This window comes from Anarhichas minor, unplaced genomic scaffold (assembly GCF_050575085.1).
Source record: "Anarhichas minor isolate MPS153535 unplaced genomic scaffold, ASM5057508v1 ptg000043l, whole genome shotgun sequence".
NCBI lineage: Eukaryota > Metazoa > Chordata > Actinopteri > Perciformes > Anarhichadidae > Anarhichas > Anarhichas minor.
In genome coordinates, this window is record NW_027466489.1 from 8,526,766 (window position 1) to 8,547,999 (window position 21,234).

Here is a 21,234-nt window from a genome sequence, read left to right on the forward strand (position 1 = left end):
TACTGGCAGATAGCACACTTTCTGCTTATGTATGTATATGTCCTATAATATGATGCTAAAATATGTGGAGGGCACCCAAACACACACTTGGAATGTATTGGCCTGTTAATGAATTCTCTGGTTGCCGAGGTCGTGGTGGGTTGAAATGATCAATCCTCTGTCCATCTGTTAGTGGACCACCAGCATGGCTGAGGCTCTGTCTATGCACAGCTAATGTACCAATAGTGATTGGGAAAGAACATTTTCTCTTTTAGAGTATACTTTACAACTTTCTCACTGATGTCCTTTTTTTTCAAACGGGTTCAATTAACTGCTAGTTGGAGGATTAGCATTGTACTCCATAGAGTGCTGCAGGAATGAGTCTTGACAATTGTAAATGAGTCAGCTTTTTTGCACTTCCGGTTCCCTTGTCTCAAAGTCAATGGGTTTTGGGTTAAATGGCTGAAATAAGGTCTGTGATTAAGACAAGCTTAAAAGATTTGGCCTTTTTGTCCTACAATCTAAAATCTGTCAGTAAATGCCCCTCTCGTGAATTTTGAACCTTACTAGTCCGCCCTTCAAAGCGTCAATGCCTATTGCATTCGCTTCAAAAATGTATTCATTTGTGAAAAACAAACTTGCTGAACAAAAAGTATCAGGAACTTGTGTGTGGAAAAATCCCTTGGATTTCTGTCAAGGGAACCAGAGACGATGCTAACTTCTAGGTTGGCTTACAGAAATACCTCATCCCCCGCAGCACTCTATATGATGAGAAACTTTTTCGATAGCTTTTTTGGCACTGAAAGGTCGAAAATGAATTGACATCCTTTTTGATAATTTATGAATCATTTCAGTAATTTTTCAAACCAAAAAATCAAACATTACCTGGTTCTAGCTTCTTAGTTGTGAGGTTTTGCTACTTTTCTTTATCTTACATGATTAAAAAGAATAAAGAAAAATGAATATATTCGTTTTGGTATGTTGATCAGATGAAAAACATCAACTTTTGGTTTTGTAAACTTTTTCACAATTTTCTAACATTTGATAGACCAATTGATCAACTTGTTTATCCAGAAATCTTTATAATAATAAATAAAAAAAGGAAAACAATCAACCCATCGCACTGTGCATTGATGAAAAATGTAATCAAACAGCAAGGGACTTTGTTGTTTTCAGCATGTGTTTGTTTATATAAATATGTGTTGTACATGCGACTTGGCAGATTAGCGAGTATATTATATGTCTGCATACGGTTTATTGAAGGATTATCAGGCTTAGGAGGACATGAGGAGTTTGCAGGGTCTGAAAGGGCTGGTTCTCTGTTTTTATAGCCATTAGATATAAGAGGTGTTGGCTTTTATCCTCTGAATATGGATGTAGTTTAAAAGATTTATTAAAGGATAAAGCTAAAACTAATTGTACTGCTGTGTGCCAAAGGTGGTTAAAGAGAGCTGTCACTGGCAGATGGCACAGATTTCCACCACGAAGCCCCAGATACTCAAATACTGGGCCCTTGTTCTGTGTCTTTTATCAGCGACTGTGAGAGAGAGAGAGAGAGAGAGAGAGAGAGGGTTTGTGTGCAGCAGTGAATCAATCCCCAACTTTGCCTCAGGCACTTCGGCAGACTGAGGGCTCCAGGTGGGGTCCCATATGGCCCGATTATAGACCAGCATGTCACCTTGTCCTGAGATCCACAGCGCTTCAATAAAAGGTCAAACCATCGGAGGGTCACCGCAGCGGGTGCCCAGACTCTCACATGTCCAATCAAGACACTGAAACAGCATACATACATACACACAGTCTAACCAGACACACACACACACATACACACACACACACACACACACACATCAGACACCTAACATTGATACCAAATTCTGCTACGGTTATGTAAAGGAGAAGACAGATATTTTGTGTTACAATTTGGTAGGGATTTTTATCATTTCAAATATTTCTTGCAGTATAATGCAGGGTTGTACTTACTTAAACTAATAATTCATTATTAATATATAATTCTGAGTTGTTAAACCTTCTGTCATTTGCTACTCAAGCTCATACAGCAAGGTTTAGTTTGGGAACTATTTCAGCTCAGCAATCATACATTCACCAAACGCTGTGACACATTTTCAATAATTTGCTTATCATTGTTAGTTTGGTAGTATCTTGTGTTTGTGTCATATTTATTTGTATTCAAATTGTACACATACTCTAACTGTTTTGGGGCGCTGTGTCCGACCACAACTGGCAATCAGCCATCGTGTGCAACGTTTGGTTATTGTTTCATTCTTCACACCTCTACTTCCATCACTTAAAAACAAGTACAACACTATGAATGCTTTTGACAAATGATTATCGGCAAGTCTGCGCTTTTTTTTTTATCCCCGTATGAATAATTACTGCGTCTTATCCATCTTTATGGCGGCCGGCTTGTCTTCCTGCCGTTTGCGTGTGGCCGTTTGAAATAGCTACAAAACCCTTTTTCCTTTGGATGGACTGATAAACGGACAAATTGGCCCATATGGATTAGTTTCGTGTCTGTCATCGTCTCCTCACTCAACGGTTTAGTTGAACTACAGGTAAATGCACAAGCTCAGCGTAGTCCTTTAACTGTATCGAATGACATTTCAAGTTAAAGCACAATACGCCATCCTGTGATGTAATCCATCAGCACAAAGGCTAGAATTTGATATCCGTGAAAGAAGCAGTGGTCTAGCAGAACCCTGGGACCCAGGTGAAGCTGGTGGGACTGGCCTTGTGGCCCCCCGTGGCCCTGCTGGGTTTGTTTTAGCTTCAGTTTCAGCCCTCGGCTCTCCACATCTCTGCTGAGCTCCGCTCGTCTTCCCTCCGGTGTCCTGCAGTTCCCATGGCCTTGTGCGCCCTCCTCCCAGGCCTCACCCTGAACCAGGAAGTGCCTTCCCTATCACACACAGTTTTTGTGTTTGTGTGTACGTGCATGCGGGACTGTTGCAAGGATGCAGCTGAAGTCAAGAGGACTCGTCGCAGGCGTCGCATTCACTTTTGATCCCTGGGAAATACTAGGAAATGCTAAGCACAACAGCACTTTCCTTATTTTCCCTCTGTGCTGCAGGATCAGCGTTACTCTCTCAAGCTTCACAGTCTGCGTGTGACAAAGGTCAGATCAGGATCTCTGATGGCTGCAAGGTCTTAAGGGTGATTTCAAGTGTGAAGAAATAGGAAAACTATTGATAAACATGGTCATGTGGCTTAGATTTAAAGTACAGATTTCAAATTTAATTGAAGCTAAAAGTAAAAGATTTGTTGATTAATTTGAGGCTTTAGATATAATACGATTTATAATAATCTTCATACGGAGCAGATTAGATTAGGAATTTTTATCCAATTTGTATCTTGTTTAGGCCCCTTGTGTTTTTACACAAGGCTAACTGACAAACAGTAAATCACCTACTTAGCGTCACATTTACAGTCCGTTTTATTTATGTTTGTTTTACGGTCAATAACACAGATGTGCAGGTGGATTTTTGCCTCTAGAGTTTTTTTTGGCTGCTTCACGGTTGAAGTGCCTTTATTTACTCAGAAAACACTGTGAGCTGTGTTGGGTGTTTTTAAAGCCGGGAGGGCAGCTCCATCAGCCGGAGCTGACACAACATGCGATGTGTTTTCTCAGCTATTCTGTGAATCCTGTTAATGACATTAATACAACACAAAAGATACTGTAAGTCGTGTCAGGTTTTGTGATATGCCAGTGATGCTTCTGCTGACTGTCACAATTTCTGTCACTTTTCTCAGATAGCGTGTGCTTTTAACCCCCCCCCCCCCCCCACCTTCATCTTCCCTGCTGCTGTAAAACCCCACTGCCCCTACAATTCACGACTGTCATACTGTCATCTGTCTCTGTCGTTGTGTTGTCAGCCAGGTCAGAGGTCAGGCAGTTAGCTGCAGCTTTGCCAGATTGGAATGGCCCAGAGGCAAAGAGAGAGAGAGAAAGAAACAGAAAGAGAAGAGAGGGAGAGAGACATAGAGAAATGAAATAAGTAAAGTAGTTTACGCTGTTGTGCATTGACATATAGCACAAATAAACAAGATTTTGGAAGCTGAAGAAATTTGCTGCCATTCAGCCGCCGGAGCATCAGTGATTGTTGGCGATACTGTGTTTGTATGAGGTCTCTATCATACCAAACTCAGAAAGCCAACATTGATCTTTTTGTGCAAGTTTCCCAAACAGTTGAACCAAGCTGACAGGCAAACTGTATTCTGAAATATTGTTGAAATAAGATGTCCCCTCATACACAGTACTTGAAAATACGTCCAAAAGTACAGAGTGGATATTGTCCACTTACTTATATTAGTAGACGACTTGACTTTTACCTAAACGTTTCCCAGTACAACTTCTTTGACCCACAATACATCTTGCTCCACATTCTGTGGAACCTTGTGTGAGTCAGCTTTAGGATCTGCTGTCAAACAGACTGACCTCTTTCAGCTTCCTGCTCAGACTAATTCATGTGACATTGACCTTCTGACCTCCAGCGTACTGAGCCGAGACCTCCCCTTCCCTCTCTTCTTTTTTTTTTTATACCTTTTTTCGCTCTCACTCTTTTATCCTGTTAGTGGGCCCGATAGAGAGAAATACAGTAAAAGAGGGAGCAGCCTCTCTGCTGTCTCATCCTGTCTCCAGCCGTAACATGAGAAATTCTGCTGAAACACACGCACTGCTGTTATTTTGAATTTGGACGGCAGCCTTGTGCTGGTTTATTTCCTCGAAGGAGCTTCACAAAGACACCGCTGCCAAACAGCAGAGTGAGTCAGCATCGGCGGAGCATTTTTCTATAATTTTCCAAAGAAACAATGTTACCTGTCAGGTTCCTGTAACTCGTCATTTAACTGTCAGCGTCTCTAATGACTAACTCCTCACATCAAATGCCACATTCATCGTGTTCTCTGTCGTTCTGTCCACCCTTGAAACCATTCACCTCTTGAACTCTGTGCTTGGAGAAAATACCTGCTCCCCTCCCTCCCCATCCTGCTGCAACAGGGCCGGAGGCACGTTGCCATGTGTCAGTCACCTGCATACCTGTGTCCTGATGGTGTGTGTGTTTGCTATTGTTTCCACAGGAGAGTTGACGGCTCGAGAGGAACCTGACTAACAGCGGTGTGACGGGATATAGAGGATAAAGCTCTCTCTACAGAGCCAGGTGAGAGGGCAAAAGTACAAAGGGGAAGAAAAAAAAGGAGTAAAGTGCTTTAGAGGAAAAGTGGCTGCTCGCTGGAGTCACTGCAATCACCCAGTCAAACAGTTTGTGTACTCTGAAAATAAACCCCTGTATCGTGATAGAACTGGTCATTAGGACTGCACACCCTCATGTTTGCAGTGAAACATTTGCACCACTTATCAAGTATTTATAGTTTAATTGAATTATACAAAAACTGATATGCAATCATATCACATTTTCGTTGGAGTAAGAGGGTCTCCTGCAGAACACAATTTCTCTGGAATTTTACAAATTAATAAATAATGCTGATGCTGATTAAATGTGATTTAATGTCTTGCTAATACGTGAGAAGCACTTAATTCGACTCTATTAGATTCAAGTTTTATCTTATTAAAATCTCATGGTTTATTTCCTAGCTGCTTCCATTGTGTGTTTTCTGACGGTGCCCGTTCTCGCCTCATTCACAGGGCTTCTTATCATCCATTTCAAACTCATCGTACCCACTGCAGGTGAGTTTGTTTTTACAACATTTGTCACCGAAATTGAAAGTGGAATTGCATTACTATATTGTCACGTATTGCGATGTATGTCTGTGTGTTTATATAAAATGTGGCGCAATTAATGTGATTGAACTCACAAGGAAACTGCCACATCATTGTGATTTGGCCTAAAACTGTGTGATGTTAATCATTAACTTATTAAAGTTTATTTGACTAAAAACTGAAAGGTTTTCTTCTCCTTAAATTAAGTCCAATCTAGTTTTTTTTGTAATTGTTTCAAACCATCTCTTCAGATTTAGCCGGCGTGAGCTTCCCAGCAGAGTTCCGTTTGTTCTGTTCGTGGCATTAAAAGAGAGTGTTTGCATGTTTAGCGTGTTGTTCCTCACACTCAGTTCTAACCGTGACCAAAATAGATGTTCTACTGTAACAGTAGAAGGAAAAGAGAACTCGCCAAGAAAGGTTTCCTCATTACTTCTTCCTTATTTTAGATCGGCTGAGTCATGGCTGCATATGGGCAGACTCAGTACAGCCCGACCCTCCAGGCTGCAGGGCCGTACACACCGTACACTCACCACGCACAGGGCTACAGCGTGCCATCTTACAGTGAGTACAAACAAACATTGCTGTTACATAGACGCATGCGATATTTTGATCATCATCTCAAAAGCAAAGTGTTTGTGTAAAGTGATGGATTCGGCAAGTTAGTGTAGCTGTGTTTATTTACTGATGTGACGCTTTCTTTTGTTGAACTATGAAAGCAACAAGAACTAATAAAAATACAGCACATTGGACATCAACATTAAACTGGAAACTAATTCAGTCGCTTCACAAATAGCGGAACAAAAAAAGAGGACACAAGTCAGTTTATAATGAATACAAGAAACAGGCACATTGAGTGACATAGATTGATTGTTATACATATACCTACAGTAGTATTGGTCGTTGTTATTGATCGATACACAGTGTAAATACAGACGTTAGTTAATACAAAATCAAAATGATTCACAAAAAAACTGAATATTGGCTAGTTTGTTCATGAAACCAAACAAATTCATCTTGTGCTCCCTAAACGGCTTCTCTCCATACTTAGACATTAAAACAGAAGACGGCCTGAGTCATTCTCCAGGGCAGACAGGAATACTGGGCTACTCTAACTTCAGCAGCACTCCTCCCAGTCAGAGTCTTTACAGCTACTCGCACACACACGGTGAGTCGGAAACACCGTACGCACTGAATGTATGGACACACTATCGCACACAAACCTCACATACACCATCTTTGATTTCAACCTTACTGGAAGGAGCTTCCATCCTTGTGCTGCCTTCCTCGACTCTTTTACTCCTTTTCTCCTCTCCTCTCCTCTCTCCTCGTCTTTCTCTCTTTTCCTCTGCCACACCTGTTCTCCATTAGCTGCGGTCTGGACTCCTGGCGTCAAAAGTCTCCCCACCCCTCCTCTTTTCTCGGGGTCAGGCCCCCTTTCTCCACTCAGACCAACAACACAGCATGCAAGCGCTGGTGTCTGTTAGAGAGAAAGAGACAGTGAGAAAACATATAGATGGAGAGGATGGAACAAAGGAACAAAAACAAGAGTACAAGAGAACAAGAGATGGGCAGAAGGTCTTTGCTGAAAAACAAAAACTCAAATGCATGCAGCTCTTTGCCAACGCATGGCTGTGTGTGTTTTTGTGAATGTGTGTGTGTGTATCTGTGCTGTACACATTCCTCAGTCCTCCGGCGCCCAAAGCATGACTCGCTTAGTGCGACTTTATGGCTTTGAAAGCAGCATGAAATTGACCTTGTGTGTGAGAGGGGAGAGGTTAAGGTGCATTATACGGAGGGGTGAGTAGGTTTAATGTTGCAGACTCGGGGGGGGGGGGGGGGAGATGACCCTGTTTCCACTGTATGGATGAGACAAAGGAGAGACAAAACAGGATCAAACGGTAAACAGATGAGCTTTGCTGCTACATACTATATATCGCAGCTCAGTTATTTTACAAGTTCAGTAATAATTGAAACATGAGCTAATCTCTATATTATAATGGGCCAGTGCTTTCACATTACCATCTTTATTGCGATAGTATTTTCCTATTTTTGCAAAAGAATTTAGGTTTGACGTTAGTTTTGGAGGGTTATAATAGCATTGAATAGCAAACTGAAACAAGGTCAGCCAGGGAAAGAAACAATCAGACACGTTTTCAGCAAGCCAATTGTTTATCCAAATTCTATCTAAACCACTTTATTTGAAGGTGAAACCAGAAAGTCAGGCCATTCAAAACATTTCTCATTTTTTCGGAAAACTGTGCACACAAATAGAGCCGAGGATGGTGGGTCAAAGTTGAGGAAGAAAAAGTCAAACATACGATAGGTTAGCCAAACTTATTTCCATTAAGTCCATTGTAAAACGTTTGCAGACCAAAATATAGATGGGATCACTTGCGGTTATACCTCCAAAAAGTGGTTTTCGATAAAACCGTTTCTTTAGAACCTGTCTAATTGTATGACCGCTCAAAGGTTTTGCCCTGTCGGACTTAACTGGAATGATTTCAGGTCTCAGGGTTACCAGGTCTCCCAACAGAAATAAGGGCCAAAGTCTCCAGTTGTACTCCAGTTGTACTGTTGTCCAACATTATTGCCTGAATCAAAGCTGAAGTTTGTTCAGTTGTCGTAGAGATAATAAAGTTGAGAACAAGTAGTACATGAGTTGGAGATCGTGACTTCTGTTCTCTTTTCAGCCCTTCCCGAATAACTATAGTTTCCCATATCAGTTCCGTTTTCAAGAGAATATTCAGATGTCAGACATTATAGGAGAATGTAAATAGTCATGTAAACACACTTATGATGAAACCTCTGCTAAGCGCTCAATGACTGTGCTCTGTCAGAGCACGACTGTTGAACCAACAAACTTCTTTTCTTTTTCTTTTAACATATTTCAGTTTGAGTTTGAAAGACACTGTTCCTAAACAAAATAAATTTGTTTGAATATTTTTATGCATAAATCATTTGCTGCAAACTTCAAACGGTAATTAACTGCCACAACAACCGAATGTTTGTAGGATTTCGGAATGTTTCCATGTCATCCAGTATACTGTACACAATACACTAGCACGCACACACAGGCACACACATCACAAATAACCATCGAAACATGTACTGTACACTGTGCGTACAACTGAAACCAAATGGGGACTATGGGAGCCTTTTTGTGTTTACTCAAGAGACCTCCTGAATTTTTCCTTCAGTCGCTTTGAAGATTGTTGTGTTGTCCGGGGAGGTTTTAGTGTGGTTCTTCTGTTGAGTCATTTTTCTCCAGCTTGTCATCCACTGTGAAGGGGAGAAGAAGAAAAGTGGTGCAAGAGGAGGCAGTAGTGGACTGAAGTTTTCTTTAAAAACCTGGACCGTCCAGGTCATAAATCTGTGTTGCCCCCTTAGGGCAACTTGTTGCACAGCTAGCAGTCAAAACAAAACAAGGCAGGTCCTTCACTGAAAAGAATACTAAATCAGCTTAAAAACAATTGCCTCCAAGTACTTTATATAGAGACTATTACCTTCCTACTGCACAAAGCAAAGAAAACACCCATTCAATAAACAGTACAGTTAGAAACAAAGCAATTCTTTGTAAAGCGTAATTAACCTGTTTATTTGAATCCAGACACGCTAATTGCAATGCAAACAATAATCGGCTCAATCAGCTGTCATGTCTCGTCTTCCAGCCACCACAAGTCGCCAGTCAATGACAATGCTGGCAATTCAGAGCCGCCTATTGACCTAACCTGCATGTCTTTGGACTGTGGGAGGAGCACCTGGAGGAAACCCACACAGGGCTGCTCAAAGTTGTCACTTCTCTAGTGGAATATCTCAACCTCATCTACTTGGATTGGCACAAAATTCTATTCAGACTTTTTGTGGTTCCTACAGGATTGATTGGCTTTTTGCGCAACTAGGAGGCTGAATTTTGCTGTTTTGAGTGAAATGTTTTGATAACTGTCGGACGGATTGTCATGTAATTAGCTTCAGACATTCATGTTCCACTCGGGACGAATTGTAATAACTGGAGATCCCTTCACTTTTAATCTAGTGCCATAAACTTAAATTAGTGGCTGAATACCAACCAACGCCCAGCAAATGTTAGCAGCAACCTAAATGATAAACATTGTACCTGCTAACCATCAGCATGTTGTGCCGTTGTGCTTACGAACACCCTCTGAGAGCTGCTAGTGGTCTTGTTTAAACTTGGTCAGCAGGCGCTGCATCTGTTCACTGATGTTCCTCTACCACTGTACCATTCTTGACCTTTTGCGATAGCCATCTAACGAGCTAAACTTAAATGCTGTCCAGTGCTGTAGGTGGGGGGGGGGGGTTGCTTGGAGGAAGTTATTCCTGCCCTGGCTTGATTAGACTGAGATGATTCCCAGAGCAGCAGCAGCAGACTTTCCCACCTGTATTGTTTTGCCAAACATAAATCTCACTCCCAGCACCTGCAGCGCTGAGCTGTCACTGAGGAAGGAGTCAAAGTTTACTGCTCAGTATTTCCTCCACACAATTTCACAGATCAGATCTTTTCGTTGTGAAAATATATCCGAGGTTGATTAATTGATACAAGATGTAACCAGTTCACCAGTTTTGTAACTGTTCTCTATCCTGCATGATGAAGTATTTCCTAAAAGGTTTGACCTTTGTCTTCACATCACTTTTCAGGTGGTGGTATTTCGTCTGGAATTTTTCAAGGCACCCATGCAATCTCAAATTCAGCCCCGTTCAACTCTACCCAGCAAGTGAGTAATGTGACTTCTGCAAGATTGCTTGCTGCCAGGACATCTAAAAGGTTTCCCCAATAGGATACAGAACAATATATCTGCTAAACACAAGAGACAATCACACCAGCCGCGATGCCAAATGCCAGGACCACATTTTGTCACGATGACACACACACACATTCAAACAATACCAGCTGTCATGGCTGGTAACTATAGCGAACATGACAAATAATATCTAAATGTAGCTACTGTCGTAACTGTCTTAAATATATCATATTGTTGGACATCTCATTTTTGGAATATTAAATGACAATGGCTGTTTGGCTCCTTTGTTTACCTTTTGACAGGAGTTTTCAGCGTACTCAAGCTACAGTCAGAGTCAGTACTCTCCGTATTATAACTCTCATCACTACAACAGCCCCTACCTAACCAGCAGCAACATCAGCCCGGCTGCCATCACAGCTCCGTTAGCCTATCAGCATCCAGAACACCCCGTCATGCTGCCCAATCACAGCCCAGAGTCACACACAGGTAAGGAGGGACAAACCACCTGCGCTTTTTTTGTTAGTGTTGCCACATACACAAGCGATGCATATCATGCCAACCCGTCTCATGGATTATAGTATATATTTATATATATATATGTATATGTATATACATATATATATATATTTCTGTTATGTGCCATTGTTTTATCATTGTGGTGTAAATTATATTAAAAGGACATTCCAGTTATTTAGTACTGCACAAAATTGGGTGACATTCAAGAGACAGATTTTAAAAAACAGTAAACATTTTTTAGTTGCATAGACTGAGGTATCCTAACTTTTAGTCTTTCGTATGCCTTCCAAAACCCTGGATCCTACACTTCCCAAAATGCAACTCAATAGCATCTTTTGTATTCTCCATGAGTCCCATGCTCTTGAGTTTAGAAATTTAAGTATGAATCTTTGAAAAAGTTTGTTTTATAGAGACTGATATGTGTGTGTGTGTGTGTGTGTGTTCTAGGAGAGTACCACCCGCCGCCCAGCCCCCCCACACCAGGTAAAGAGGAGGTTCCAGCACGAAGGGGGTCAGATGGGAAGTTGAGAGGGAGGAAAAGAGTCAGTGACCCCGCTCCACCTCTGGACTCTGATATAGAGGTAAACACACACTCACACAGTGTTGTCAGTAATTCTCTTCAATATTTTTCTTTCTCCCTCTCTCTCTCACACACACAAATGTTCATGAGGTTAACATTACATATCTGTTATTTCACTGCAGCGTGTGTTTATCTGGGACCTGGATGAAACCATCATAATTTTCCACTCGCTCCTCACGGGAACCTTCTCCTCACGATTTGGCAAGGTACGGTGATACGACCCCTCCCTTTGTCATTTACTGTAAGGAGTTCATTCTTTAGCTCATCACACTTTCACAACATTGCATCATAAGGTAGGAAGGGGAATGGTACAAAACCCTCGCAACAACAATCTAATCTTGCTTTAGTCAGCTTACCCTTTGTCTCAGTGATCAAGTGCTTATTTGACTAACATTCAAAGGTTTGGCTGCCTGAGCCGAGTCCACGACCTTTGGGTCTCATCCCTGAGCATTTTCACACGCTGGCTGTTTTGCCTTTCTGCCCTCTTGTTTCTTTTCATAATGCACCAGGGCTGTTTAGCTACCCCGGCATCCTGCAGCGTGATTGACAGCCGGTGGGACCTTTACATAACAGACAGGCAGCCGACAAGGGACGGCCAGTGGTGCGTTTCTTGGTTTTGGCCGGGGATGTGTGTTTTGAATTCTCACGGTCCCCCTGCGGGTTGACACAAGGCTGATGGGAGTTTGAGAGAAGCGTTTCTGATCGGCTCAGCCCTCGGCAGGCCATGCATGCCGTTGTTTCTTTTTCTTTCTTTTTCTGCCACGGAGAGAGAGCGAGAAAGGGGTGGGGTGAGTTAAGAGGGAAAAAAGGGAGGCAGAAACAACGAGATAGAGATAGAGCGAGAGAGTGGATGTGTTGAAATGTGACTCATGTGCCAAAAATTCCTGATTCCACCCAAACACCCCGCTGCTGGAGCTCAGTTGGACAGACTCTGACATCAAAACTCAGACACGCAGCTGAGGAACTAAATGAGTGACAGCGGAAAAACAGATTAACAATCCAAAGCATCAAGACGGCTTACAAGCTAGCAACAAGTTTCTCCACTTCACTGTGTTGTGTCCCTCTTTCTGTCTACTTTCAACAGCCCAGGCTCTTCCCATTAGGGTCAGCCTATTAAACTCTTATCATAAACAAATGTTTTGGACCTTTTACGTAAAGACAAGTCTGGGCCCAGCGTGCAGGAAAGACTAATGTGTGTGTTGAAAGACTGTTGTTTTCACCAGCTTGGCGAGCTAGCGGTGAATGGAGATCCACATGAGGAGCTGATTCCCGTGTAACAGCTCCTCCGTTGTCTCATCTATCATACAGCACCCCTCTCTGTCCTCTAGTGTGTTTTCCATATCGAACATCCTGCATAAGAGTAAAGGTGAATGTTCTAGGTGCTTTTTTGTGTGTGTTTTTCTCCCTTCCCTGGGATTATCGGGAAGAGGCTTTTATTTGTCCCTCTGTATAGAACAGCCCTCGTGTTTTGGAGGAAGGTGATTATAGATAATTATTTCAATTATTAGACAAGCAGAGCAATCCTTTCTTAAGCCCTTTAGCCCCTCCTTCTTCATCCTTTCCATTCATCTCTCCCTCTTCTGTCCAGTGTTTCTCAATCCTCCCCCTAGTCATTTTCTCCTTGTCATCCTCCTCCCCCTCCTACTGAACTTTTTCCACCCTTCTTCCTCAATTATCTTTTACACCTTGTTTTGCAGGGGGGGGGGGGGGTATTTAATTGTCATGACTTACCATTCATGTGTCATCGAGCCCATTTCTAGCATTTTGAGCCAGAAGGCAGATCTCTCTTGTTGCACTAATCCAACATTCACCTTTGGCTGACACCACTCTGCTTCTCCTGTCTCGCTGCCAAAGACGAGCCAACGCTGCCATCAAAACAATACTGCGTGCATTACATACACACACCTGCTTTTGTAGTCTTGAACAACACACCCACGCTGTTTGTCAGCCAGACAATTTATGTGTTTTTCTGGGTGATGATTAATCATTTTCTTATTAACGAACAACTGAAGTTGGTGTAATGCGATACCTGCGTGTTTGTGTGATAGAGTAGGAACAGTAAACGCCTACAGACTTACTGTTGTGTTCTAGATCTTCTTATGTATTTTTCCCATCATTGCCCTTCATTCAGTCCGATAATTTATGTGAAAATCAAAGAGGAGATTCTCGAAACTTGCCAGAGTTGTGTCCATCGATTGCAGCGAACATCAAGTCTCCGTTCATTTTTGGCCAATAACTCATCATCAACTATTGGATGGATTGACTGTTGGATTACATTTTTCACACACGTTCATGTTCCCAGACAGAGGGAATTGTAATCACTTCAGGTTCAAATGTTTATTTGAAATTCCCATCAGCCTCAGTTGTACTTTGTGTTTAGTTCTCGTTCACAAATGTTAGCACACTGACAAGCTAAACTAAGATGGTTAATTACAACCTCACAAAGGCTGGTCCGCTGGCGGGGTCTTAGTCTTGTTGGTATGTTTACATCGTCTTTGCATGGTAAAGCAATTAAAAAGCATTGGTTGGCATAAAATATTTGTAATTTAGGAACTAAAACTTGCAAAAAAAATAACCCGGATACGGCTGGTTAAGCCTTGAGGAGATTGGATGAGATTATAAAGGTGTTCCTAATAGTTTTTCACAAAGTTTAATCCAGCAGTCAGCAGTAAATAACATGTAATGAGACTGCATCATTTACTGTAATGAATCAGGAAAGTGAGCTAGTGTAGAGAGATGGAGGGGAAATTGGTGAGCTAGATGAAGCCAAAACAAGTTAGAAAAGATTTTGTGAAGATAAGAATCGTCGGGGAGTTTTCACAGATAGATATTTACCCTTGCCTCTCCCTGAAACATGTTTACGTCAATCCAGTTGATGAGTTTGCAGAGGACGTGAAAGGAAAGCTGTTCAGGGAGACAAGCAGGCGGCTGCACTGACAGGGCCAGAATACCGAGAAGAGTAATGATGTTCAATAATCCAATTTAACTGATTATTCACTTAATGCCAAACCTCTTAGACCATCAATCTCAGCCTGAGCTCATGACTGTATTGTTTATTCACTCGTTATTACGGGTGCAGCCCCAGAAATGATAGAGAGATAATGTTCTGACACAATCTTTCATTAAAAACAAACTGTTTACAGAGTAGCTTTCTTTCATTTGAATGTGTTGAACTGGATGTGACTGATAAAGAGATAAGAGTCTTTAGTCACCCGAGGAGGAATTTGTTACCACAGTATATACACACATATATATATACCGTATTTTCCGCACTATAAGGCGCACTTAAAAGCCTTTAATTTTCTCAAAAAACGACAGTGCGCCTTGTAATCCGGAGCGCCTTATATATGGATCAATTGGTTAATTGGTTGATCCATACTGGTTGTACACGGCGCTCTGTCAAAATGTTTCAGTACGACTGGTAAACTACAAAGCCGCACCGCGGTAAACACCGGTACTGTGCTTACTCCTAGTCCAACACCACTTGTGTGTATAAAGACCCCAAAATGGCACCTTTCAAGAGACACGCTTACGACGCTATTCTATTCTATGCGCCTTATAATCCGGTGCGCCCTATATATAAAAACAGTTCTAAAATAGGCCATTCATTGAAGGTGCGCCTTATAATCCGGTGCGCTTTATAGTGCGGAAAATAAGGTATATATATATATATATATATATATATATATATATATATATATATACTGAACATCAATGACTCGTGATTGATAGGAAATTAATTCTGTTTAATTGTGATTCAAAAAGCCAAAGAGAACGCATGAATGTACACAATTGTAATTGTAGTAGAACTGTGAGGTTATTAATCGTAGGGTTGGTGTGTGTGTCTCTCTGTGTGTGTCTGTGCATCAGGACTCCTCAAAAGCTGTGTCTCTTGGTTTGTGGATGGAGGAGATGATCTTCAACCTGGCCGACTCGAGACTCTTCTTCAATGACTTGGAGGTGAGTTTTTAAATCTGATTGAGAATTGACTCATCAAAAAAAGTGCAAGGGAAGCATGTTTGGTAACTTTTGTCCCCTTAAACAGGTAATTTGGACATAATGCCATAATTCACACAAAAACCACTTACATATTTCATATTTCCATTGCAGCGCTCTGTGTCTCAGTTTTTTTGCAACTTGAAAGTTTTTTTCAAGGAGGGGGGTTATCTCAGATTTATTTCCAGTAAGGTGGAAAATAGCAGCAGTAAGAACATATCCAACAGTATAAGCTGGCATACCAGAAAATCTTCCCTGCAACAGCCTAGCAGGAGGTTTGACATTTGGGTGCTATTTTCTCACTTGGCACAAAGCACAGTAGCAGTCATTGTAGAAATTCCCTCACACAACGTCTGTCCTGTATTAATTCTTACTACAGCATTTTCCAAACAATTTGCCCTCCTCAGTTGAGCCAGAATATTCAAAGAAAGGGGTTGTTAACTGCTGGCATAAGTGCTTTTACAGTTAGACCCAACTCGCTGCCTAAAAATCCACCAAAGTTAACATGGACATTGGTGCAACCTCTAAAAACTGACTCCTCAAGTAGTCATTAAAACGCCATTTTACAACCTACTAGAAACTGAAAAGGTTTTTGCATTTTTCATCCTGAATTCCATGTCCTTGATCTGACAAAGAAAAAAGATTAGAGAGGGACAGAGAGGGACAGAGAGAGAGAGAGAACAAGTACACTTTGTGTTGTAATTATAGGTGTGTGTCTGAGCATCCGAGAGGAAAATTAGTCAAATGGGAGGAGGAACAGTCGAGAGGAGGGAAAGCAGCCAACAAAGCCATTTGCAAACCCGGTTCTTATCCACTCTTTTGTTGTCAGGTCTCAGTAAATCTCTAAAGCAGTAGGCCACAGCGGGCTGACAACTGCTGTTAAGTCTTGAGGTACAATTATCCTGTCCTTCCAATGTCAGTAGCTACATCAGGGGCTACGAGTTGTATCACTGCTGTCATAACTGTAATACCTCCAATTACACATAATTGTAATCGGCATGCATGCATGCCTGATTAATCAAAGTAAGAAATTCCAGTTGAACTTTTCCTAAAGAAAAAAAACGGATACGAGTAGATTACTGTGGCTGTCTTCTACTTAATTTCCAGCTTTTGAAACTGGATTAAAATGAGCATGCTATGTCGGGACTGAGTGGAGCTGCTCTGACTTTGGGTCATTTGTACTGTATGCTCACTATAGCGGCTTTGCAGGACGGCACCTGAGTGGGAGGTGGGTTGCAGCCTTTGGAAATTGAGTTATATAGAGATGGAGGGAAGACGAGGTAGGCTGTCTAGCGTAAGATGGCTGAAAGGTGATAGGAGACCCTGTCTGTTCTTGGTCGCTGGGTTACAACTAGAAACGTTTTGCACTGATGTGTGCACGGCTGTGTATTATGTGAAAGATTGTAGGACTTGGAGGCTTGAAGCTGGACTACAGACAGTCTTCGTCAGACATACTTTGTGTATTTCCTCCTGGCCAACTATGATGGATTGATGCTCCTTGCGTTTGTTTTTCTCCTAAATATCCAATTTTAATAACTATTTCAAGTTTCTGATTTAACTGCATGTTGCTGAAGGTGTTTTGGCCTTAGCCATACGCTTTCAAGTTTCAGTGTGGTTTAAATCCCTGTGGTCTGGTTGGTTGCTTGACAATCCAGTAGAGAGGAACAACATGTACACCACTGTGCTTGTCAAAGACAATAGGCCTTTCTTCAGTGGATTTTTTAAACCAAAATGTTGGACGGCCTATGAAAAAATGCAGATTTACTTTAACTTACTACGTGGTTACACCAGAATCGCACAGCCATGTTGACTGTCCTGTATCTCCGGCGCCTCGCTGTCCCGTGTCCTTACATCTTATTTCCGTCTTCCTTGTCTTCTACGTTAGCTCTTCTTTTTCTTTTTCTTTTTCTTTTTCTGTAGCTGCTATCACTCCCGCAGGCTCCCCTTAAAGAGAAGAGACCTGCCTGTACAGGGCTCCACTCTGAAATGGATCTCTTGATATATCCGCTCTCCTTTTCATTTCCCAGGAATGTGACCAGGTTCATATTGATGACGTGGCATCAGACGACAACGGACAGGACCTGAGGTAAAGGGTCTGCTGTGTTACTGTACTTAAAGCTCTGCTGAGACACTCCTCTGCTGTGGCTTGTAAACCAGACTTGCCCTCTGGGTTTTAGTGCACATGCGGAAAAACAACAGATGAGACAAAGAGTTTGTGCGTGTCTGTGTGGGCTCATGCATGCAAGCATGTGCATGCCTTTTATTTTCCCGACTTCCACAGCCGTATAATATGTCACAGGGTTATCCAACGCTTTCGTTTCTCATCAAAATATCTCTTTATCATTCCCTCTGTCTCCCTCAGTCCAGACGTTTTATTGCTAAAGTTGTTGAAGCACTTTAGGATACTTTTAGGAGAAAGAGCCAGACTGTACCAAAGTACATTTTTGAAGTATTTATTTTATTGAACTTGGCCCTTCGTCATTCTCAAAGATGTTTTTATATTTATCCTAGCTGCGCTGAATGTATATACTTCATGATTTGTTACAGACAAAGCTTTTTCATTCACAGCTAAAACTCAGCGTCTACCATTTTCATCTCTACAGCGCTCCTTGTCCCTGACATTTTCGTGGTTACACTGGCACGCTCCCTAAATGTGATGAATGTTTTAAGCGCTGCCTACTTGTTCATTACGCGAATCGCTTGAATCAATCCCTAAAGCAAGAAACTGTAGCCATGAATATAGCTGTACCAGCTCTTAAAGCATCCTCTCCTGAAACACCAATGGTAGTGCTGCTATAAGATGCTCTGGAAAAATGCAGTTTGTGTCTTTATGATCTATATCCTGACTGTTTCCTGTATTGCGTTCCTGCAGCACTTACAACTTTGGGTCGGACGGCTTCCAGAGCCCAGCGGGGGCCGGCTCTCTGTGCCTGGGGTCAGGAGTCCACGGAGGGGTGGACTGGATGAGGAAACTGGCTTTCAGGTACCGCAGAGTCAAGGAGATCTACAACACATACAAGAATAACATTGGAGGTGAGCCCAGCTGCCATTTTATTTAACACTGCTGTGTACAGACAACATGGATATTTAGATTAGCCTATTTTCTCTGAGGTTTAATAAGGATTACATGTGGCAAAATGATATCAAATAATGAAAGAAATGAACAGTAAGATAATGTTGTGATAAATATCACTATAGACACACTATATTTATCTGCTGCTAGGCAGCAAGCTAGAGTTCAATTTGAACACAGCTCAGCTTCAGACCACAGTGATTTGTCTGGGTTTTCTCTTTTTTATTTTTTTGCTGGTACTGTATCGAGTTATACAAGCTTCCTGCTTCAGAAAGGTACATTTTGTATTTTTCAAGCTCCAGCTTGTGCGTCAGCTAAACCTCTATTAGAGATGAAAATGCATGTCCATAAACACCTGCTCCTTCCAATAGTGTAAACATAATACGGTTCATTACTGGCGCATTACCTGTTACATTAATTGGATCATGATGTGGTGAAAAAGAAGCCAGGTTTTGCTTTGTCAACTAGGATAATGAGTCAGAAGTTCTTGTTCGATACGGGCCCGTGTGCGCTGCTGATTACAGCTGGCTGCGTTACCGATGCTGCAGACCATGTCTGAGGTTTTGGTTAGAGGATGTTGTGTGAGAGTCGTCCGACCAAAGACTGCAGACAGTCCTGCTATCTAAATAAGGTCTTGAAACGTCTCAGTAAATTAGATTTCTTTATGCATCAGCGATTTCACAAGTTCATGTCCTCCCTGTTTTGTTTTTCGAAGACTAACCATCAAGCTTGTGCTTCTCCCTGATGGGCAGGTTTGCTGGGCAGCCCCAAGCGAGAGGAGTGGTTACAGCTGCGGAGAGAGATGGAGGTCCTGACTGACCTGTGGCTGACCCAAGCACTCAAAGCCCTGGCTCTCATCAACTCGAGGTCAGTTCATGCTGCCACGGCTCGATTTACACCGGCAGCTCGATTAGCTGGTAGCTGCTCAGTATTTAGTTTAATTAGGATTTGTCTGGATCAATGTCCTTCCTTGATGTGTCATTTAATGAGTCACAACTTAACCGTAGTTTAAATGTGTCTGTCCTGTCCTGTTTCCAGGCCTAACTGTGTGAATGTGTTGGTAACCACCACCCAGCTCATCCCAGCCCTCTCCAAAGTGTTACTGTACGGTCTGGGCGCAGCTTTCCCCATAGAGAACATCTACAGTGCCACCAAGACAGGTGAGGACAATTTACCAAAGAAGGGTTCAGAGATAGTGACAATCATGATTAATCAAAAAATTATTTCTTCAAAGCTACTCTTTTAACATTTTTAACTCTGAAATGTCCCTCTTTCTGAAGGCAAAGAAAGCTGTTTTGAGCGTGTCTCTCAGAGGTTTGGCCGGAGAGCAGTGTACGTGGTGATAGGAGATGGAGCCGAAGAAGAGTCTGTGGCCAAGAAGGTACAGCTCAATCTGTGTTTTAGGACTGTGACTGCTGAAACACGGGCCTCAACTAATCAGTTTAGCTCTAAGACACACTGGATTTCTGCCGCTTCTGTCTCGTAGCTTGTTTTTTTACATATAATCTTTGCATTGAAATGTCAGACATTTTCCTTGGTTTTGGCAGTTTGGCAAATCTTTTTTGCATTAAGCTTTCGTACATTGTAGGCCAACATGTTATCCACGTGAACTTGGTCACATACTGTAATTCCCCTCCAAACCACAGTTCATAATTCACATCTGCACTGAATCTGCAGCGAAAAGTTGGCTTGCCTTAAGTTTGCATGTTTTACATTAAACCTGCATTAAACTTTTATTACATTTTTGTTTTCACAGAAGAACATGCCGTTCTGGAGGGTGTCCTGTCGAGCCGATCTTGAGGCTCTGAGCCATGCACTGGAGCTGGACTACCTCTAGAGGGCGCCAGCTGTCACGCTCTGCTCTTCCAACTCAATCATGAGAAGCTCCTGAACTCCTGAGTGCAGCTAGGAGGTGAAGCTGCTCCCAGAAACTGATACAGTCTCACTTCAGGTCTGGCACAAGGCATTTGATCCCTAATGAGCACCCAGGCGGACAATTTCACTTTAAAGCCAAAGGAACTGTGAGGATTTGGAAGCGAGGCTGCAGTATATCTGAGACACATGAACCCAAAAGTGCTGGACCAAAATAAAAGACCAAAGACAAATAAGGGACCAAAGCTTCATCACTAACCCCAGGGAACTATGGTTAATACTGCAAATAAATTGTTTTTAAAAGACCTTTTCCTTTTTTTTAATTCAGTTCATCTCAACTTCATGAAAGGCGTGTCCCACTTTTGTACACAAAAAAAAGTGATGCACTGAATGCAAAATTGTACATCCTGTTTATGGAACACAGTGAGTATGTCTGCATGGATAACAAGTTGAGATTGTTGTTAGATCGTTTGTTCTGCTGTCTTTTTTTTAAATTTGTCGTGAGACTAAACCCGTTTTCCACTGACCGACACCATTTTAAAGACAGAATTAGAAACAAGACTTAAAGTTATGTCACGTGGGGTAGATTTTTGCCTTCATTATTATTTTAGAATTGTTTTATTCACGTTGGCTAGGAAAACGTCAGATAATATTCTCCTCATATGTAGAGGCTATTTAAAATAGTCTGATTGTATTTTACCATTATAATGTGAGCTATTTATTATTG

General features: G+C 41.9%; 1 protein-coding gene across 1 annotated transcript; it reads left to right on the plus strand.

The window, feature by feature from the left end:
- The first annotated feature begins 6,171 nt into the window (after positions 1-6,171).
- Positions 6,172-20,472, plus strand: eya2 (EYA transcriptional coactivator and phosphatase 2). Its single transcript, XM_076110637.1, has 13 exons — positions 6,172-6,274; positions 6,762-6,878; positions 10,367-10,443; positions 10,773-10,956; positions 11,434-11,567; positions 11,689-11,772; positions 15,437-15,526; positions 17,590-17,648; positions 18,435-18,595; positions 19,388-19,502; positions 19,674-19,795; positions 19,916-20,016; positions 20,392-20,472. The coding sequence occupies exons 1-13, from the start codon at positions 6,172-6,174 to the stop codon at positions 20,470-20,472; spliced, it is 1,428 nt and encodes a 475-aa protein (XP_075966752.1).
- The last annotated feature ends 762 nt before the right edge of the window (positions 20,473-21,234 follow it).

Bases quoted from the DNA above. Each gene is read 5' to 3' on its own strand.
- eya2 (XM_076110637.1), top strand. From the start codon at position 6,172: ATGGCTGCATATGGGCAGACTCAGTACAGCCCGACCCTCCAGGCTGCA. The intron at 10,957-11,433 runs GTAAGGAGGGAC...TGTGTGTTCTAG, and splicing joins CAGCCCAGAGTCACACACAG to GAGAGTACCACCCGCCGCCC. The intron at 17,649-18,434 runs GTAAAGGGTCTG...GCGTTCCTGCAG, and splicing joins GACAACGGACAGGACCTGAG to CACTTACAACTTTGGGTCGG.